This window comes from Balaenoptera physalus (genome assembly GCF_965194825.1).
Source record: "Balaenoptera physalus genome assembly, chromosome: 1".
Taxonomy (NCBI): domain Eukaryota; kingdom Metazoa; phylum Chordata; class Mammalia; order Artiodactyla; family Balaenopteridae; genus Balaenoptera; species Balaenoptera physalus.
Window position 1 is genome coordinate 42,855,617 of NC_138882.1, and position 18,465 is coordinate 42,874,081.

The 18,465-nt window shown below is 44.0% G+C and overlaps 1 protein-coding gene across 10 annotated transcripts in view; it reads right to left on the reverse strand.

The window, feature by feature from the left end:
* Positions 1-550: 550 nt before the first annotated feature.
* The window catches only part of LOC309665580 (uncharacterized protein), a 205,490-nt gene continuing 187,575 nt past the window's right edge, over positions 551-18,465 (reverse strand). For 9 of the 10 annotated variants that reach the window (XR_014266527.1, XR_014266528.1, XR_014266529.1 and 6 more), the window contains one exon: positions 551-3,473. Coding sequence is in view for 1 of the 10 variants with exons in the window: in XM_082472214.1 (XP_082328340.1) it covers positions 3,444-3,473 (30 nt within the window). In the remaining 9 variants the exon portion in view is untranslated. The remainder of the gene's footprint in view (positions 3,474-18,465) is intronic. The other variant, XR_014266534.1, reaches the window with a different exon arrangement.

Genomic DNA, 18,465 nt, shown 5'->3' on the forward strand with positions numbered 1-18,465 from the left:
GGGCCAGGGATTGGGAGGGGTACAGCATGTGGGGAGAGCCTGTGGTGGCAGAGGCTGGTGTGACATTGCAACAGCCTGAGGCGCACCATGTGTTCTCCCCGGGAAGTTGTCCCTGGATCACGGGGCACTGGCAGTGGTGGGCTGCACAGGCTCCTGGGAGGGGAGGTGTGGATAGTGAGCTGTGCTTGCACACAGGCTTCTTGGTGGCTTCAGCAGCAGACTTAGGGTTTCATGCCCATCTCTGGTGTCTGCGCTGATAGCTGCAGCTCGCGTCTGTCTCTGGAGCTCATTTAGGCGATGCTTTGAATCCCCTCTCCTCGTGCACCCCAAAACAATGGTCTCCTGCCTCTTAGGCAGTTCCAGACTTTTCCCCAGACTCCCTCCGGGCTAGCTGTGGCGCACTAGCCCTCTTCAGGCTATGTGCACACAGCCAACCCCAGTCCTCTCCCTGGGATCTGACCTCCAAAGCACGAGCCTCAGCTCCCAGCCTCGGCCCGCCCTGGCGGGTGAGCAGACAAGCCTCTCAGGCTGGTGAGTGCTGGTCGGCAATGATCCTCTGTGCAGGAATCTCTCCACTTTGTCCTCTGCATCCCGTTGCTGTGCTCTCGTTCGTGGCTCCAAAGCTTCCCCCCCCACCGCCGCCACCCCTGTCTCCACCAGTGAAGGGGCTTCCTAGTGTGTGGAAACTTTTCCTCCTTCACAGCTCCCTCCCAGAGGTGCAGGTCCCATCCCTAGTCTTTTGTCTCTGTTTTTTCTTTTTTCTTTTGCCTTACCCAGGTACGTGGGGAGTTTCTTGTCTTTTGGGAGGTCTGACGTCTTCTGCCAGTGTTCAGTAGGTGTTCTGTAGGAGTTGTTCCACATATAGATGTATTTCTGATGTATTTGTGGGGAGGAAGGTGATCTCCACATCTTACTCCTCTGCCATCTTGAAAGTCCCCCTCGTATGCTTTTTTTGATTTAATCTTATTTAACTTATGACTTGAAACAACTTTGTAAATTAGATAGCTTTATTGTATGTATGAAGGAAGGAAGGAAGGAAGGATGGAAGGAAGGAAGGAAGGAAGGAAGGGCAAACAGAGGGAGGGAGGGAGGGAGAGAAGAAAATCTCAAGATTGCAGCCCCAGTTTTCTGGCTGGATGGGAAGAAATTGTGGTGGACAATAAACCCAACCTGTCCAGATTAGCTCAGGTCAAATGAACCGTTACTGAGCTTCAGGCTTGTATAAGAAATCTATTTCTTCCACTGCCAACTCCATAACGAGATATACGAAGATTTTTTTTAAGCATCTGAATTCAATTTGGCAGTTTTTAAACTCTGCATATTCTATGTCTCCAAGCAGTCTATCCCTGATATATATATATATATATATATATATATATATATATATATATATATATATACATTTTTTTTTCCCCTGAAGGTAAAATTTCCAGGACTGACAACGTTGCTGCTAAAACGTTTCTTGAGACAGTTCATTTAAGAAGATTGTTTCCCGTGGGACACACCTCTTGGAGTTAGTTGAGTGTGTTAAAGAGATTTATTTCTAGACAAATTGGCTTATAAATATGAACCAGTCTGTGAGAGGGAGTCCATAGGGCAAGTCTTGAGGGAACTATTCTTTCTACTTTAGGGACTGGTTTTATGAAAGACCTAATAGGTAGCTCCTTTTCCTACTACCAGCCTTGTGTATTTTAGCTCACACAGAATATAACCATTCCTCTCAATGTACTTAAGACAGCCGTCCCCAAAGGTCTGTAAACTCGTAATTGGACAGTTGAGATTAGGAGGTTAAGAAAACTGACACAGAGAGAAGGCTTATACATCTGTAAGCAACTTTTTATTGGCTGAGGATTTCTTAAAACACTATTTTAATTGTCTCTTGAGAGAAGCTTCCCTTGTCCCATCGTCCACCAAGAGAAAACTGACAAGATGGAGGTGGCAAGCCTGTCCCACGTTCAGAAAGCGTCGGCTTCAGCCTTCAAATCTTCATTATAGAAGGACTTCTTGGAAGTGAATGGAGAAGATAAAGTTGTACTCAGGTTAACATTTAAGAAAAAATACAAAAAGCCACTGAAGGACTTTAATTTAGATCCTAATTCAAGCCTCTTGTTTCAAGTGCCTCATTTAAAGTGTCCTCGAACATTGCAAGTTTCTCTTTATTTCTGGAAATTTTACTTACTGTTAGCTTCTGACTGCTGTTTATACAAAAAACCCTTAGAAAATCCCCAAAGGCTATGTCCTTCTGGGGGAGGCAGGCAGGGAATTTGTTCTGTGGTGTTAATGAGAGACAGAACCATAGATGGTTCTGGAAGCAGGGAAGCAGGATGCCAGTGTCTAGGGCTGAGGCTGAGTTGGCTCACGACCAACAGGTTTGCTTCTAGGAGTCTATAGCGAAGAATGCTCCAGCCCACCACTGTTTCCTACTCTCCCCACCTCGAAGCTTTGGATCTGAAACTCTTTACAGATGGGATGAACCTCAGACTCACCCAGCAGCTGCTGTCAGGGCAAAGGCTGGGGTTAGAGCAACCTGAGATGCCTATTAAGTTGATAGAACCTTCCAAAAGGGTTCAAGGTCTCTAGAGCAGTGATACATTGCTCCTGGATTTTGTACAGAATTTGAACAAGTGGGTGTCATTCTCAAGGGCTGTCAGGAACCCCAGAGGGAAGAGGCACGGCTGTGAGGTCCAGCCCAGGTCCTTCTGCCCAGACATCTTTCCCAGTGTGCCCAGTGGAAGCGCACCCTTTGCTGCTGGAGTCCTTTGCAGCATCTTCCTTTCTGCAACACTCCTGCTTGTCTGATTTGCATTCCAGAAGGCTCTAGAATCCATCCTTGGAGCAAAGACACCATGAGGAATTTGGGGGAGTTCTGGAGGGCCATAGAGAGATGGAGTAGCACACCTGTAGGGGTTGATGGCAGTGAGGCCCAACTTGTGGGGCTACTTCCAACTAGAAGGAAATGCACTGTTGTCCTTCCTCTGTGCTGGCCGGGGACATGGCAAGGGCAGGTGCAGAGAGGAGGATGAGAATCACAGAATCTTAGAAGCAGAAGCAGATATATCTTCTCATCTGTTTGTTGGTAAGGACTTAGAATATTTTCCATTTTGGGTCCCAATACAAGTGCTTTGGAATCCGCCAGGCCTGAGCTGGAATGCCAGATCCTCCACTCACCTCCATGAATCCCCATTTCCTTCTCTTTCCTTATCCCACCTTGCTGACTTAACATTTATGAATAGCTATTCAAGGTCAAGCACTGTTAGAAGCTCTTTACATGCATTAACTCATCTAATCTTTATAGCTACCCTATGATGTAGACTAGAGTCTGTGAGCTCCCATCCAACAGATAAAGACCCTGAGGCACAGAAAGGCTGAGTAACTTACCCTAAGTCACACAGCCAACAGACAATTGAGCAGGGATTTGAATCCAAGTAGTCCAGCTCCAGCGTTCATGCTCTGGACACCACTTTACCTTGCTTCTGCAGGGTTAAATGAGAGAGCAAAGCCATAGATATTCCATGAGTAATAATTATTACCACTCCCAGTCATCAGCAAAGTAAATGAGCCATTACCCGTTGAGCACTGTTTTTTTAAAGCTAGAAATCCAAGTAAGCACGTTAGCATCTAGCCCAGTAGACTTTAAACTTTTTGATCATACACCCCAAGTTGTAAAATATTATTGAACATGGGAGCATGCATCCCATAAATATACAGATACTTATTTGTGTATAAATTAGATAAATGTCATATTATATATATGTCCATTATAAAACACATGGAAATCAGAAATTAAAAAGAAGAATTGGTAAATAGAAGTTTGAATAATTATCCATGTTCATCAGGAGATTATCTTGCTCACTCTACTTTGAAGACCACTGAGAAGCTCACATTTTCCATGTGGCCCACAAAGACTGAAGAGGGAGCCCAGACCATCAGAATACCCTACCTCACCACACTGGCTCACTCCTGATCCTTTCACTTCGGGTTCTAAACCCAATTGTCTCCTTGTGGGGCACCAGGGCCAGTCATGGGCAAATCTGTGAGCTCAGCAAAGTAGTGTCTTCAGCCTCTCTTGTTTCTGTGTCCTCTTCCCCTCATCAGCACCCTGCTCCTGGGCCCTCTCAGTACCTGGTGGTGACTCACTCTTCCTACTTGAACAAAAATATCTAATTTCCATCAACCTACCTGAACTTGTCTCACACAGGGTTATTTGCATTTCAAGCCTTATCTCTGATTAAATTCAAAAGCTCATTTTCCTCAACAGCCAAATGGGGATGTTAATTCCTCATGTATACAGTGCTGTGAAGTTTAAATGAAGAATCACTGATGACCATGCCAGCACAGAACCTAGAGAGAGCTGGGCACTCCATAGGGCCCCATGCATGGCCATGGAGTCTGAATCTAGAAGGGAAGACTCTTTTCTTCCTTACAGGGAAGTAAATGAAAAGAGATATTACCCTAAAATGACACTATATCCTGCTAAACCCTATCCAAGCCAAATGGCACTAGGCTGGCTGCTAACTTCTGGGGCCTTCTACCCACCAAGAGACTCTGGGTGAGTGGTACCAAGATGGGATGCTGCCTTTGGCTTCCTCACTTGGGATGGGGTCGTGACAGTGACTCCCTGTAGCTTAGTCTCCCCAACCCCACAGCATACGCAGACCTTAGTTCCCCTCCTCCCCAAAGCCCCTTTCTGCTCCTAGACCTCCCTGACCACTCATGAGAGAGGCACTGGGCTGAGGCCAGAGAAGGAAGGGGGTGGTGAAGCTTGCCCCACAGGGCTGAAGGGCAGCTGTTTATATTATAATTAAGGTTTTACAGCATAAGCTGAAATGTAGCTTGACTATTCCAACAAGGCCCTGGAAGTAATTACCACTGCTAGAGGCGTTCTCCACTGCCAATTATTTCCCTCCTTAATTGAATAACTCAGGCCACATTGTAGAGGGACAGGGAAAGGCAGAGGTTGCTTCCAAATATGGCTGTTCCTTCAGAGGTCTCAGAACAGCTCAAAGCTTAACACACCTTTCTCCTAACATCCTTTCCTGGGAGTGTGGTATACAACATGGGTCCTGGAGTTCTACTACTTGTTGGCTTGGACAGATTACTTAAACTCCCTAAGTCTGTTCCCTCATCCATAAAATGGGTCTAATTGAAGTGGAAACTTCATAGCACTCTTGTGAGGATTAAATAAGTGATAATTATCCTGGTACACAGAGAACATTGAATAATTCTGGCTACTGGAAATGGTGCCAACAGAGGGTGTGGCCATGGAGGGGGAGGTGTTTTGTCTTCTCTGACCAGAAGGGGGAAATTGAGGCAGAAAGCATACCTCAGTCCCATGTGAAAGAGCTTGGTAAGTGAGGCCCAGCACCAACAGAAAGTGTGCCTCCTTGACTTACAGGGAGTAAATTCCTGTGAGTTGTAGAGGAAATAGCCTCTCCTAAGGAGGTTAGATAGATCCCAAGATATCCAGTCCTTGGGAGGTTCCACCGGTTCCTCTGTCCTCTCCATAGCCAAACAAAGTGCCCAGCACTATGCATAGTACCCTGGTCACCTCCCCAGACTCTGGGCAAATCTGTGATTAATATCACATACATTTGTAGAGCACTTTCTTCTATTTAAATGTTATTCTACTTTCACATACATTATCTCCTTCGATCCTCACGATCACCTTGAAAAGAAAAGTATCATTCTTGGGTTACAGAATTGGAGGCCAAGAGAGATTAAATAAATAGCATAAGCTCAAGCAAGGACTAAAACACAGGTCTTCTACCTCCAACTTCTCCACTGCTCCATGGGGTGGGGAGGGCCAATTCTGCTCCTAGGGTTAACCACTCCCTTCCCAATGTGCAGCTCCTTGGCCATTGAGATCATAGAGTGTGTTTCAAATATCTCAAAAGTCAGAGATGATAGTGAGTCTCAAAGTTCAGTGCGTGTAGGAGTCTCTTGGGGAATGCGTTTACAAATACATTGTCCAAGGCCACCCTCCAAGGGATTCTAATAACCTGGGTCTAAGAGGGGCCCAGGAATCTGAAGTTTAACTAAGTCCCCGAATCTTTCTGATTTCAGTGGTTTAAGAGCCACGCTCTGAGAAACACTGGACTGAGGGAAATTAGTGGGGGCCTAAGAGGGGGCCTCTGAAGTACCACCTATTTGACCTCAGTTAGCTGACTTAAACTTTCTGAACGTTAGTTTCCTTAAATGCAAATGAAGATAATAATATTTACCTTTGGGGATTTTGTGAGAATTAAATGAGGTAACACATCTAAGGTGCTGAGCACGATGCCCAGCACATATAAAGTACTCAGCTATGTTAGTAATTATTAATATTACTGCTGCTGTTGTCATTAACACTGAAATATAGCCAAGTCTGGTGTTACTCAAGGGATAAGTTACTATAGCTTAAAACCTTATCATTTGGAGTCACTAATTCTATAGCCAATTGGGATATAGAAGAGACATAAATAGGATTTGATAAACTTAAATCATTTTAAAATGAGTGACTCATTTATACTCATTTAGCTGCTTTGGGGTGGGGGGCAGGTAGATTAGCAACTATTTGGACAAACAAGAGTTTGTTCCCTAATTGGCAGATGCTGATGAACAGTAGGAATAGGAGGCAATTTGTGGATAAGCCAAGAAGGGCTTCTTGAGAACTGGATTTAAATCGATGTGCTTGGCGCATTCAGTCAACAGCAGAGAGCACTGATGTAGGCAAGAACGTTGGGACCCATCCCTAGTCATGCCAGATTCCTCCTAATTATCCCCAATTCTCCTGGCACCTTAGCAAGTGCATCTGGGGACCTCAGGTGTCTTCAAACGGGTCTGATGTTGGAGCAGAGGAGGACTCTGCCTTCCTCCCGGAAAAAGCTTATTCTGAGGCTGCCCTAGGACTGCTCTCCCCTGGAGGAAAGAAGAAGAAATAGCAGAAGAAAGTAAAATAAATGGAGCTAAGAGATGGCCTACAGACAGTCTGCAGTGCGAACTCTGTCTGTCTCTTCCAATCTGTCTTGCTCCCCTTAGGCGTGAAGTGGCTTTGTCAGCAAGGACTACAAGACTCCCTCACCAGGGGCCGGGTGCCTGAACTTCGTCAGAGAGCCTCCTAGAAATCTATCATTTTATCTGGGCCCCCTCCCTCCCATACTTTATTGTGGCCAACACATGAAACCAAATTTCTGATTAGAGAAGGCCCAGAGACTTACTCCAGTGGATTTTGGCATCTTGGGGAATTTGTCCCAAGTGAGGAACCTTAGCATTTGCACGACCCAGTAGGATGGGGGCAGGTGTCCATCACAGGTGACTGAGAGGCATCAACCTCAGCCCTCCCTTTGGGAACCTGAATCCCCCAAGACATTTTTGGGTGAGAGCAAATTATTCTAGAGAGTTGCCTTATATTTAGGCTATGCAGGCAGCTAACTGCATAGTGGGAATTGAGAGCCCCTGGAAATCCTGCCCCCAAGAAACACTTCCCGCAAGGGCAAGTATTTCTGTCTCCTAATGGTCTTCTTCTGGCCAAACATAGTCAGTCTCTAACCTTCTTCTCAGATCCAAGCCCCTGAGATGACCCAGGAGCAGAAGGGGTCCTGTAGAGAGTAAACCCTACAGAAATAGGAGACTCAAGTCAGTCTCACTCTAAGTTTTTCTCTAGATTACTACCCCCTTTTTATCTTCCCTTCTTAGTCTGCTATCCTTTAAGACCTTCACTTGTCTCTACCACCTGATCCCTGTGGCTTTTTCATCTCTGAATCCTGTGTGATGCCAGCTCAGTGCTGGGCACACAGTGGGCTCACGGATGAATGAACAATGCAGAGGAGCTCGGGGGAACCATTCAGGGGGAGGGGAGCAGCACACCTATTCCTGGCCTCCTTTTCCCCCCGGAAGCCCAGAAGGAAACAGACCCTGCAAAGAAAAGTCTGTTAATGTTTTACCGAAAGTCGAGCTCCACAGTAACGTTCTTTGCTTGTGCTAACTGGTGGCAGTAAATGTGGTAAAAGCATATATTTGCCTGGAAATCTGTTGCCTTTTATATGAAAAGAGTCAAGACTGCCTCTATTTTTCAGTCCTTATTTTCTCTCCCTCTTCTGGTATCCATTTCTATAATCCACTTCTCTCACAGGTCCAAACAACTTAACCAACCACTGTTACCTTGATACCCTGCAGTACACCTTGTCCCTTGCCTGTTTCCTTCCCCATGACTCCTGCCCAAGCTAGCCCCTCCAGGGCAGCAGGTTAGTGAGGCCACGGTGCCTGAGCCACTCAGATATCTTTTTTTTTTTTTTTTTTTTTTTTTTTTTTTTTTTTTTTTTTATGATTCATGCCCTAGGAGGTGAAATTATCAAGAACAGGAAATGCACATGTAATACTGCTGGGGAAATATGGCTTCAGACATGACAGGGGTGGGCAGGGATGGAGGTTACCTGCTTCATGCAAAGCAAGGAGCTGGGGAGAGGCTGCCCTAAGTGGGGAATTTTATTTGCTTTAATATTATCATTCCAGGAATATAAGATAATACTTCTCTTAATTGCCCTCAAGAAGGAACCTCTTCATGAGAGGTTTGTCATGCTCTTGATGAGTTGCCATCCTCCAAAATGAAAATATCAAGGTTACATTCAGGCACTAAAAAACTGCTGGGTGTAGCAGGAAGTGCCCCTGTTGGTCTGAGAGTTCCTCATGGTCAGGAACTTTCACTGGGTGACCCTGGGGCCAATGTCTCACAATCCCCTGTGTGCCTTCCTCTGACTACTCAGCAACATTTTACACTCTACACTCCATCTTTCCCTCTCAAAGTGCTTTCTTTATTTGGTTCCCAGAGACTCCTGGTTTTCTCCCTACATCCCAGGACACTCCTTTGCTGGGTCTTTCTCCTCTTCCTAACTCCTAGTATTTGGAGTAACTCGGGCTCAGTCCTTGGACTTTTTCTCTTTTATTCTACTTTCCCTTGTCATCTCTCTCACTCATGGAGTTAAATACCAGGTTGAATCATAAGAAACATCTGATATTCAATCTTCTTCACCTACGAAAATGGAAGTGTCACTGGTCCCACCTAACGCTAAGTCTATGATAGCTGCCAAGTCCATATCTGTATCTCCAACCCCTGACCTCCCCTTGAGCTCCAGACTCACTTATCCAACTGCTTACTTGACGCCTCTTCTTAAATGTCTAATAGGCATCTCCACACTAACCAAAGCAGTTCAGAGCAGGAATCTAGGCTTCCCTGCCATATTTGGTCCTCTCCCAGTTTTCCCCATCTCAGCTAAGGACAAGTCACTCTTCCAATTGCTCAGATCAAAAACCTAGCAGGCATCCTCCCTTCCTCTCTTTCTCTCACATGCTCCAGAATTAAATTCTACTAGCTCTAACCTCACTTCTCACATCTCCACTCCTATCATCCTGGAGTTGTTGCCTGGATTTGTGTAACAGCATCCTAACTGGTTTCTGCTTTGACTCTTGGACCCCCTATAATCTATTCTGTGCTCGGCAGTCATCACCATGATCTTCCCAAAGCATAAGTCATATCATGCAATTCTCCCCACCTTCCCCACCCCAAATCCTCCAATATCTTCCCATCACACTCAGAACAAAATCTAAACTCCTTACCCTGTCTATTTTCCATCCCCTGCCTGTCTCTCTAACCTCCATCTCCTTTGCCTTCTTCACTCAGCTGTCAATCAAAGCCTTTGTACCTCCTATTCCATCTGCCTCTAACACCCTCACTCCACTCATTCAAAGCTGTATTCAGACATCACTTCCTCTGGAAAGGCTTTCCCAGGTCATCCCATCCTCAGGTAATACTTATCCCTTGACGCTGCTTTATGTCATATATTTACCACCATAATTATGTGTTTATGTGTCTATCTCCCAACTAGAATCTGTATTCTCTGAAGGCAAGGATTTTTGTTGGCTTGGTCAGTGCACTATCCTAGTTTCTGGCATACAGTAGACACTCAAGTATTTGTTAAATGGATGAATGAATTGGTGAATGAACGTGTAAGGCCCCCAGCTCTCTAACTTATGAGAGCTCAAGATATGTTTGATAACTGGCAACCTGGGCCAACAGTTGAATAATGATGTGGGATTAACCAAAACACAAAGATTTGGCTCTTCCTGCAGGGACTGTGACATCTTTGGTGCTGGCCATCACAACCATACACAAGTCACAACCACGTCACACATCGTACCATACACAACATCACAACCAACCACACCCACACACAAATCACACACCAATAATGATAAAAACAATCAGACTTTTATCAAGATCTTATATGTCCCAAGAACTATTCTAAACTGTTTACATACCTTATCTCGTTTAGATGACTTAACAGCCCTATAAATCAAGTACAAATCTGATCCCCAATTCAGATGAACAAACCGAGGTAAAAAAGAGATTAAGTAACTTTTCAAAGTTCACACAGCCAGTAAGAGAAAAGGCCAAATGTCTCTGAGATTTTTAGTTCTGGAAAAGGTCTCTTATGAGTACTACCCACAGAAAATCTCACTCTCTCCCCTCACAGCTGTCTAGATGTAGTTCAGATTATTCAAAGCGCCAAAGAATCCCATAAAGCCAAGGGCAACAAACCGTAAGAACAACCAGTGAGAAAGACTAGATCCTGTGCTTCCTGAGGGTATGTGATTCCACCAAAAATGTAAGCGAGTCAGTGACACGATGAGAATCCGTTCCCTCAGGTTCCTGTGAGGGCACCCTGCATCCCTCTCTGCTGACCCTCATCCCCAGCCCAGTTGAAGGACATGTGTTTACCTCACACCCTCAAGCGAACAACCAGAATCCATGTAGCAATTAATTCACCCCCAGCCTCATGCGTCAGCTCAGCTCCATCTGGTAAACTGGAGTCCTGAGGCCTCAGGTTCTCAACCCCCTCACCTGACAGGTAGCACCTAAAGAAGAAGCCCTTCTGAAAACATCACAGCGTCTGCACTGCCAAGAAATGGGGCACCCCCAGGCCTGTGTGCTGACGCTCACCTCCTGCCTTCCTGCCAGTGGTACGGATGGGCTGCTTGGAGACCCGCTGCTTCTCTCTGAGGAACAACTGACATGAGGCAGCAGGCCCCTGTCTGCTCCCCTGCAGGGCCAGACCAGACAAAAAGGATAGGGACGAGGGAGGGCTGTCTCTTCAAGTAAGAGAGCAAGTGAAGAGATAAATGGAACTGATTTCAAAAGGAGTTGTAGGCCATCTGGGGAAGCAAGACTCCTGGGTTACAGTTAAACCTCTGAAGCATCAGTAATAAGTTTCACGTCCATGTCACCCTTCTCTTGGATTCACCAAAGGCTCTCAGGGGGGACCCTGGGGTCTCCTTCTCACAGCTAGATAGGATTCACCTTTCACAGCACTAGAAACAAAGACTGCCAGTATCAATATTATGTGCCAAAGCTACTGGACTGGATGTGGACACAGAAAGATTTGAAGGCAGACTCGCAGTGCAGGTCTCCCAGAGAACGTGTGGATAAATAGACGACATGAGGGAGAGAAAACATTAGCTTAAGAAATCGCAAGCCTCTACCCCACTGAGCTCCCCAGGCTGGATGGAAACATTAGCTTAAGAAATCGCAAGCCTCTGCCCACTGAGCTCCCCACTGAGCCAGGGCTGAGATGCTCTTGTCTCTGCCTTGTGAGGTAGTCAGTACCAGCCCCAGCCTATTTTCACTGGATTGTCCAGGTTGGAGTAAGTTGTCTGTACCCCAGACTCTGCCCCATCACTCTGTCCAATGACCCAGGACATTGGCGAACCCCTTGCTAAGCACCAAGGGACTGTATACCTTTCAGAAATCTCCTCAACTGCAAAATGAGGCACGGAGAAAATGATTTCTGAGATCCGATGCAGCGCCAATATTCTGGAATTTAATAAGAGCCTATAGTGGAATATTATCAGGAAAAATCCTTTGCTCTTCATGGAACGGTTGCCAGCAATCTCAACAAGAATCAGCAGTAGTGTCCCCTACATAACCTGGCTCTTACATTTTAATCAAAGCTCGTGAACTGAAAAACTCATCAAAATATGTGATGGGGGAAGGGGTTGATTGTATGGTAACTTCATTGTTATCCAGGTATGTTCACCATCTCTCATGAGGTATGTGATCACCTTATTGGTCATATTTAAAATTACTTATTGACCAATAACTAATACCCAGGACTATGATGGGCTCTTTGGGGAAGGCAGAAAACTAATAATAATATAATAATAATATATAATAATATATTATGTCTCCATCTTTAGGAGAAAGAAAATTAAAAATCTATTTTTAAGAACTAGAAATTAATACAAATTAATTAAACAAGAAATTGAGAATCACACTATAATTTTTAAACCTTAAGATCTGACTACTGTTCAGTTTAAAGTTGACCAGCTATAGAAGTCCAGCTAATGCTAAACCTCTGAAGCACAAATAAAAATTACATCCCTAAAGACGAGTAATCACTGGTTCCATGTAAATGTGCATAAAATATTTACCTTAGCCCAGTTATTAAATTCTCTTTAGGCAAAATCTGACCTTTCTTTTTTTAATTTTTATTTCTTTAATTTTTATTTTATATTGGAGTATAGTTGATTTACAATGTTGTAGTAGTTTCAGGTGTATAGCAAAGTGATTCAGTTATATGTATACACATATCCTTTTTTGGATTCTTTTCCCATTTAGGTTATTACAGAATATTGAGTAGAGTTCCCTGTGCTATACAGTAAGTCCTTGTTGATTATCTATTTTACACGTAGTAGTGTATATGTGTTAATCCCAAGCTCCTAATTTATCCCTCCTCCAGAAAACCTTTCCCCTTTGGTAACCGTAAGTTTGTTTTCTAAGTCTGTGAGTCTGTTTCTGTTTTGTAAATAAGTTCATTTGTATCATTTTTTTTTTAGATTCCACATATAAGTGATATCATATGATACTTGTCTTTCTCTGTCTGACTTACTTCACTCAGTATGATAATCTCTAGGAAAATCTAACCTTTCTTGATAAGGTAATGCTAAGGTTGGTCATTTTAGTATCAACACATAGACTTTATTTTTATTTATTTATTTTTGTGTGTGAGTATATTTTTATTTCTTTTGGGAAGAATTTGGGGGGATGAAAATAACATATGTTATTTTTATTTGTTTCTCAGACTGTGAGGTTAAATAACTTTTCATATGTTTCTTGGTCATTTATATGTGACTCTGAGGTTGTCACCTTTCCAGGACTTGCGGTGACTGAGGGCCTTTTGCATGTGTGTCACTGGATGTATGTGGGCAAAGCAGTGTAAGTGTCAGGGCAGGGGGCTGGGGACCACTTTTCTTGGACCCTCACATGCTGTTAAAAGCCTACAACTGAAGCCTGCTGAAGCTTGACAACTAAGGCTCTGGGTAAAAGTGATTCAGACCAAGAAAGGCCACCAGGCTCCGATTACGGAAGAGAGTCTTATGCTGAAAGGATGGGGTCTCTGGGCAGAACAGGGCTTTCCCATAACAACCTTGACCTCCAACTCATGGTTGTGACCTCGTGCCAGGGAAGAACCTCCCTGCTGGGGACTCCATCTTCTCTATGAGGTTATAAGTCCATCACAACGAGTGTGAAATGAAGATCACTATTCCTAGAGGGAAGAACTAAATAGCCTGGCCTTCCGCCTTCTAGAACTGTGATTCTCCAACTTCAGCTATGATAAGAATCACCTGAGCAGCTTTTTTTTTTTTTTTTAAATGGAGTTTCCCATGGTCTATCCCTTTGGGGTTCTGGGTACATGGGTCTGGGGTAGAGCCCAGGAATCTGACGTTTTAACAAGCCCTTCAAGAATTCTGATGTAGGTGGTTCATTCTTTGGGAAACATCATCTACAAAATGGTGGGAATGTTCCCAGAGAAGGGTTAGCGATCACTCCCAACCATGCTTCCTTCACCTTAAGAGCAGAGTGAGCGGTGGTGCCACTCCTAGGAGAGTTTAAGCAAGTCAGATAACACACCGAAAGGAGGAGGAAATGCTGTCCCGAGACTCGCAAGTGGATGGTAAATGCCAAGGCCCATTTTTTTTTTTTTTTGTCTTTTTTACTTTGGCTAATAATATTAACCAATATTTTTCTTTTTCCTGGAGAATGTCATGCCCCACAGCATGACTTGCCATCCACAAAATGATGAGGCTTTCTCAGGTAAACTTTTCTCATGTAAATGGCTTTCAGGACCCATCTTTCTCCCTCTACCTGCTGGTTCCTCTAAATACCATTTAGCTTCTAAGGCTCTAATTTCGAGGAAATTCCTTTTTCTCAGAATGAATGAGAGTCATCAAATGCTGTTGCTGAAACAGAACTTTGGGAGAAGTCCGTCCAGCACTATCACTCTATAGGCAGCGAAATGATGCCCAAGGGGGCCAGTTGGCTGACCAGTGACACAGACTGAGGCCACTCTTACAGGCATGGGTGTGGCCACGTGAGCAGACCGCACAGACGCACAGTTCACAGAGCCCCCAGGAGGTCCCTTCTCCCTGCGGTGCCACATCACACAAGTAAGCTGACCCTGCAAGCATGTCTAGACTATCTTCACTGGATTTCCCATTAAAGAGATGCTGAAACAATTTTTTTTTTAAATCTCCAGAAATAAATGGATATATCATATAGCAAAAATACAGCAAAGAGGCTGGAAAAATCCACTGTGCACATGTTTTAAAAAGTTATAAATAAACAGGAGAGTCAGAAACCAGATTAAACTTCCAAGTTGAAAACGGGAAGTGGAAGATGAAAGACCAGACCTACTCCTGACTCGTGCTCTGGCTCAATGGTAGAATCCTCTCCTGGCTACACAGCCCAGTAGACTTTGATAGAATTGTCGACCTTCAGGACTCGAAAAGATTGCAGAGGTCAGAGATTGTCTAGCCCAACTTCTCACTTTGGGGATGAGGAAACTGAGGCTAAGAGAAATAAGGATGCTTGCCCGAGGTCACACAGCTCAGGTGTGTTAATCAACCAGGGCTATTCTTCCAGACAGTGAAGGAACCACAGTGGATGGGTTATTTGGTCTCAGGCAAAGAAAACTTATTACGTAATAGTTTGATGTCTTTTCTGTATGGTATAAAAATCTTAAATGGACCACCTAGTAGGGAAATGTAATCACAGTTTTTAATTAACATAAAGTCTCTGCAACATTTTTTTTTTGTTATATTACTTCTATACAGTGCAAATCAATTAGGCGAAATGGGCTAGTGGATGCAGAGAGTGGCGGTCAGTCCCTGGACGGATAATTGCTCTGTGGCTGAGATTAACACCTTCTCATGCTATTAGGACCGCTGATGAATCTTGTAGTCCTGATGAAGCCTACAATTTAGGGACTATCCATTCCAGCTGTCTCCATTTCTGCAGCCTCCTACATGCAAACAATTGTGAGCTAAGTGCTGCATTTAATTAAAGGCCCTTCCCATGTCATGGGTATAGTCACAGGAAAGACAAGAGACCTCATTTATTTAAAACATACACACACACACACACACACACATCTTACTGGTGATTAGTTAGCTTTAAAACAATCAGGATTAAAGTAGTCAGGGAGACCACCAAAGAAGGATAAGATATTGATGACTTTTGAATTGGAAATTGCAATGTGCACATCATCTCTCCTAGGAGTTAGTATCGAGTCACAGATGAGAAATACGACCCTGGGTTTCTTCTCACTTTAAAGGGTCATTTCATCAAAGATTGGCATTCTCTGCCTCTTCCCAAAAGTCTGACCAAGCCTCTCACCCGAATTGTTTTTAACTACTAGATTCTGATGTGAGAGGCCTGAATCTGGTGATGGATGGGACAGGTTGAGTAAAGCATGGCCATAGGCATTCAGGTTGCTTATAATATCAAAAAGAGAAATTCATCTACAATGTAGCTTTGCTTCCAGTTTAACAAAGGGAAGCTTTTCCTGGGACAATTCTTACTGGAATAGGAGACAACCAAAAAAAAAAAAAAAAAAATCAAACAGGCAACAAATAATTTTACCATTACCAGGTAATATGTGTTAATTGCTTAGTTTATATACTCAGAGTGACATACCATTAGAGACTGTGTATGCATTGTAACCAGAGCATTAATAAATTTAAAATGTGCCTGTTAGGATGACAGCTCTGGAGGTGCAAAGGAATAACAGTTATCACTTGGCAGAAGCTGCTCTCACCCCATCTGCTGAGACTTTGCATACATTTTCAGCTTCCTGAGCAATGATTAGGCCTGTCAGAACCTCTTTAACCTTCTAACTGCTGGTCCCCACTGGCCGTAATTAGAGACTAATGAATTCAGAAGATGCAGGCCGTGAGGAAAACTGCCTTGACAGTTTGTGTACAAATTAAGCCCCAATTACTTCATGCATCTTTTGCATCGCTGATACAAGTCTCTGTTATTATTTTTGAATATGGTCATTTTAGCAGAAACGAAGAACTTGGCTAATGTATTTTGTCATTTTTATGGCTCGTCATAAAGAAAAAACATACTGGGCGGGTCATGAATATGTGAAATAAACTACAGCGGATTATAAAAAGAAATTAATTTTCCTCTTGGGAATACCCTGCCACCTTTTCATCCCCCCTGGTGGATATGCTTATTAATATGGTTATTGTTATTCAGATAATATCTGCCATCGAAGGAGGTTGACTAACTAGCAGGTTGTCTGGTTTAGGTTTAGACCCTAAGTAAGGAGCATTTGGAAGTGAGATGTCCCTCATCTTTCCTCCTGGCTATAAAGATCGCTTGGAGCACACTGGCAGGAAACTCTTTGTTGTCTGCCTTTACCTGCCCCTCCACTATCTGTGGCCATGGAAAAAGTTTGTAACTCCAAAAGTTATGACTTTAAACCAGTACGAAGGTTCAATGTCACATTCCCTTAAAAACTCTTAAAATGTTATTTAATCTTGTCTCAGTCCCCACTGGTCAACCCAACCAGATAGTCAATCTCAATCATTTGGGGGACCCTTTCCCCTACTCTATGAGGTCACACAAGAATCCTGGCTTATATGGTTCTAGAATGGCAGAGGAGTAGGTGGGCATTTCTGCATGATGGTCATCACCTTTATGGCCCTTCCTTTAGCTAGAAGAGACTGCTGCTGAGATCTGGTCCTGCCATCTGTCTGTGGTCCCTGCTGCTCTGGGCAGCTTGGAGACCCCTATGCCAGAGGTCCCTCCCCACTGAGAACCAGTGTCCTGCAACCATCCTCCACTGAAGTTCCTGCATGCTGAGGGACACCTGTCTCTGTTCCCTGTTCCTGTCCTGCATCAGCCTCAGAGAATGTTTAAACTCTCCGTTCTGTCTGGCCACCTTTACCTCACCAGCTCAAAGCACTTCCCTCCATTCCCTCCCGTGGTAGGTAGAATAAGGCTGCCCCACGCCCAAGTCTACATCCTAATCCCTAGAACCTGAGAATATATTATCTACCTTACATGGTAAAAGGGAATTTGCAGATGTGATAAGTTAAGGATCTTGAGATGAGGAGATTAGCTGGGTGGGCCCAATTTAATCGCAAGAGTCCTTATAAGAGGGAGGCAGGAGGATTAGAATCAGGGGGAGGAGATGTGAAGACGGAAGCAAGGGGTTGGAGTGATGCAAGGAGGGGGCCGCAAGCTAAGGAATGCAGGAGGCCTCTAGAAGCTAAAAAAGGTCAGGCAACTAACCCTCCCTTAAGTCTCCAGAAGGAACCAGCCCTGCTAACTCTTTGATTGTAGATTTTGGACCTCCAAAATGGTAAGAGAATAAACGTGTGTTGTTTTAAGCCGCTAAATTTGTGCTAATTTGTTACAGCAGCAATAGGAAACAAATACACCTTCTTCTATGGAAACATAAAGATTTGGGTTTGAGTTCCAACAATTATTATTCCAATAAAAATAATTATCCCAATAATTTACCTTGTCTTATATTCTCTGTCTTCTCTAAGATTGAAATCAAACTATCCTCATGAAGTTGTTATGAGAATTAAAGGAATTAAAGAAACTAATTTTATATGTGGAACATGGTAGATAACTCAATAAAAAGTTGACCAAGTGCATCTCAAAACTGAGTCTTTGTGTGAATATGAACCAAGGATGTCAGCCCCTTCCTGGTTTCCTCACAACTGGATCTATTGATGGTTTCCACATGTAGGTTCTAGCCTATTTGTTTCTGAAAGGCTGGGAACAATAGTCTCTTGTCCAGTAGACTTGTACCTGACCTACTCTCTCAGGATCTGGGTCCTGTGACCCAGACCCATCTATTTGGTCTCAGGTCTCCCCTCCAGGCCTCTTTATCAGCCAAAAATTATCTGGGCCCTGAATCTGCTGAGGAAGATTCCGATGCTTGAGTAGCTCTGAAGTTCTAGCTGAACGTCCCTACTGTGTTGGCTTCATCTTAGAATGGGTATCTGCCTAAGTAATTCAACCTTAAGAGGAAGAAGCCTTAATTCTGTTTGCTTGCTGTGCTGAGGACTCCTGTTCTAGGACCAGAAGCCAAACCCTCAACCCAGCTAAGGCATAAGACCCCACCTTATTCT